Source organism: Monoraphidium neglectum (genome assembly GCF_000611645.1).
Source record: "Monoraphidium neglectum strain SAG 48.87 unplaced genomic scaffold scaffold02156, whole genome shotgun sequence".
Taxonomy (NCBI): Eukaryota; Viridiplantae; Chlorophyta; class Chlorophyceae; order Sphaeropleales; family Selenastraceae; genus Monoraphidium; species Monoraphidium neglectum.
In genome coordinates, this window is record NW_014011472.1 from 1 (window position 1) to 1,744 (window position 1,744).

Below are 1,744 nucleotides of genomic sequence, written 5' to 3' on the forward strand. Positions count from 1 at the left end.
GGGGAGGGGGGGGAGGGCAGGAGCGCGGGCGGGGCGCAGGCGGCGCCGCCGAGCCTGCGGCGTTTGGACAGTTTCCAATCGCACCTTCACGGCCGCGGCCGCGTCCACAACGCTCGCGTGTGCCCCGGGCTTCGACCGGGCCGCACGCCGCCCGCCCCTGCGCCGGCTCGCCCACGTGGCGGCCCCGAGCGGCGGCCGCACCGCGGGCCACCGCCCCGACCCTGACCTGTCACCACGCCGCCCGCTGACGGACGCCTCGAAACCGCGCCGCTCGCCGTGCCGCCGCGCAGCTGCTCAACTCGCGCGCGGGGATGGAGGGCACCATCGAGTACTGCGCCCCGGAGGTGCTGAGGGGGGAGCCTTTCTCGGAGAAGGCCGACGGTGAGGAGACGCCACCCAACCACCCACCCTTCAAGCACGGTCTGCTCGGCCGCGCTCAGCTTGCTGCCGGGCCCTCTGCACAAGGGCTCGAGCTCCAGAAAGTTTGAGGGGGCCGCATGCTCAGGTTTCAAAGGTTTTAGGGCCTTCTTCCCGATTCGTTGTGCAGCAGTCGCGGCAGATGCATGGCGCCTGCGAATGCGGTTACCCCGCACTACGCGGCTTCTCCGACCCGACCCGACCGCCCCTCAAACCCTGCCGCCGCGCAGTGTACTCTTTCGGGGTCTGCCTGTGGGAGCTCCTGACCCGGCGCCGCCCCTACTCCGACCTTGATATACCCATATACCTGTTGATCCTGAACATCGGCAACGGCAGCCTCCGCCTGCCGCCCGTTCCCGAGGCGGCGACGCCGCCCGCGCTGCGGCAGCTGGTCGCTGACTGCCTGTCTTCCGCCGCCGCCGCACGGCCGGCGTTCCTGGAGGTGTTGGTGGTTCTGGAGGCGGAGCACCGGGCGGCGCGCGCCGGGGAGAGGGAGAGGGCGGCCGCGGCGGCGGCGGCGGCGGCGGCGGCGGGCGCCGGGGCGGAGGTGGGCGCCGGGGCGGCGGTGCAGCCGGCGCAGGGGCAGGGACGTGAGCAGCAGCAGCAGCAGCAGCAGCAGCAGCAGCAGCAGCAGCAGCAGCAGCAGCAGCAGCAGCAGCAGCAGCGGCAGGTGTCCTTTGGTGGGACCGGCCAAGCGAGCAGCTTCCCGCAGCCACAACCGCGGCAGGACGGCGGCGGGGGCGACGGCGGGGCGCCGGCGATGACCTCACAGCACCAGCGCGCGGTCGCGGCGGCCGCAGCGGCCGCGGCAGCTGCGCGGCGGCGGCGGGCGCTGGCGCGAGCGCGGTCGGCGCCCGACCTGGTGGCTAAGGGGGCGCTCAGCCACGACAGCGAAGAGGAGGAGGCCGAATCGGAAGACGAGGGGACGCGGGCCGCCGGCGGCGGCGACGTGATGCCGCTGCTGACAGGGCACGCGGTGGCGAGCCTGGCAGCGGCAGCCAGCAACATCAGCGGCGGCGGCGCCAGCTGCGGCCGCGGCCTTTGCCCTTGGGACGGCCAGCGCGCGCGGCGAGCCACGGGAGACCCGGCCGCCGGGCGCCACACGGCACCCGCGCAGCAGCAGCCAAGCGATGCGTGGTCGCAGGCGGGTGGCGACGTGGGGGAGGAGTTTGCCGAGCGTGCGCAGGAGCGGCCGCGGCGGCGGCCGGCGGCGCGGCGAGAGCAGCAAGAGCAGCAAGAGGAGCAGCGTGCGCCATGGAGCGAGATGGCCGCGATGATCGGCGCTGCCGCGGTCGTCGCGGCGGCCGCCTCGCCGCAGCGGCTGCCG

General features: G+C 74.9%; 1 protein-coding gene across 1 annotated transcript in view; it reads left to right on the forward strand.

Annotated features, from left to right (window-relative positions):
• Positions 1-311: 311 nt before the first annotated feature.
• The window catches only part of MNEG_10035 (Mitogen-activated protein kinase kinase kinase12), a gene marked incomplete at both ends in the record, with an annotated part of 2,586 nt that continues 1,153 nt past the window's right edge, over positions 312-1,744 (forward strand). The window contains 2 exons of the mRNA XM_014041491.1: positions 312-381; positions 648-1,711. Of these exons, the coding sequence (XP_013896945.1) occupies positions 312-381; positions 648-1,711 (1,134 nt within the window). The remainder of the gene's footprint in view (positions 382-647; positions 1,712-1,744) is intronic.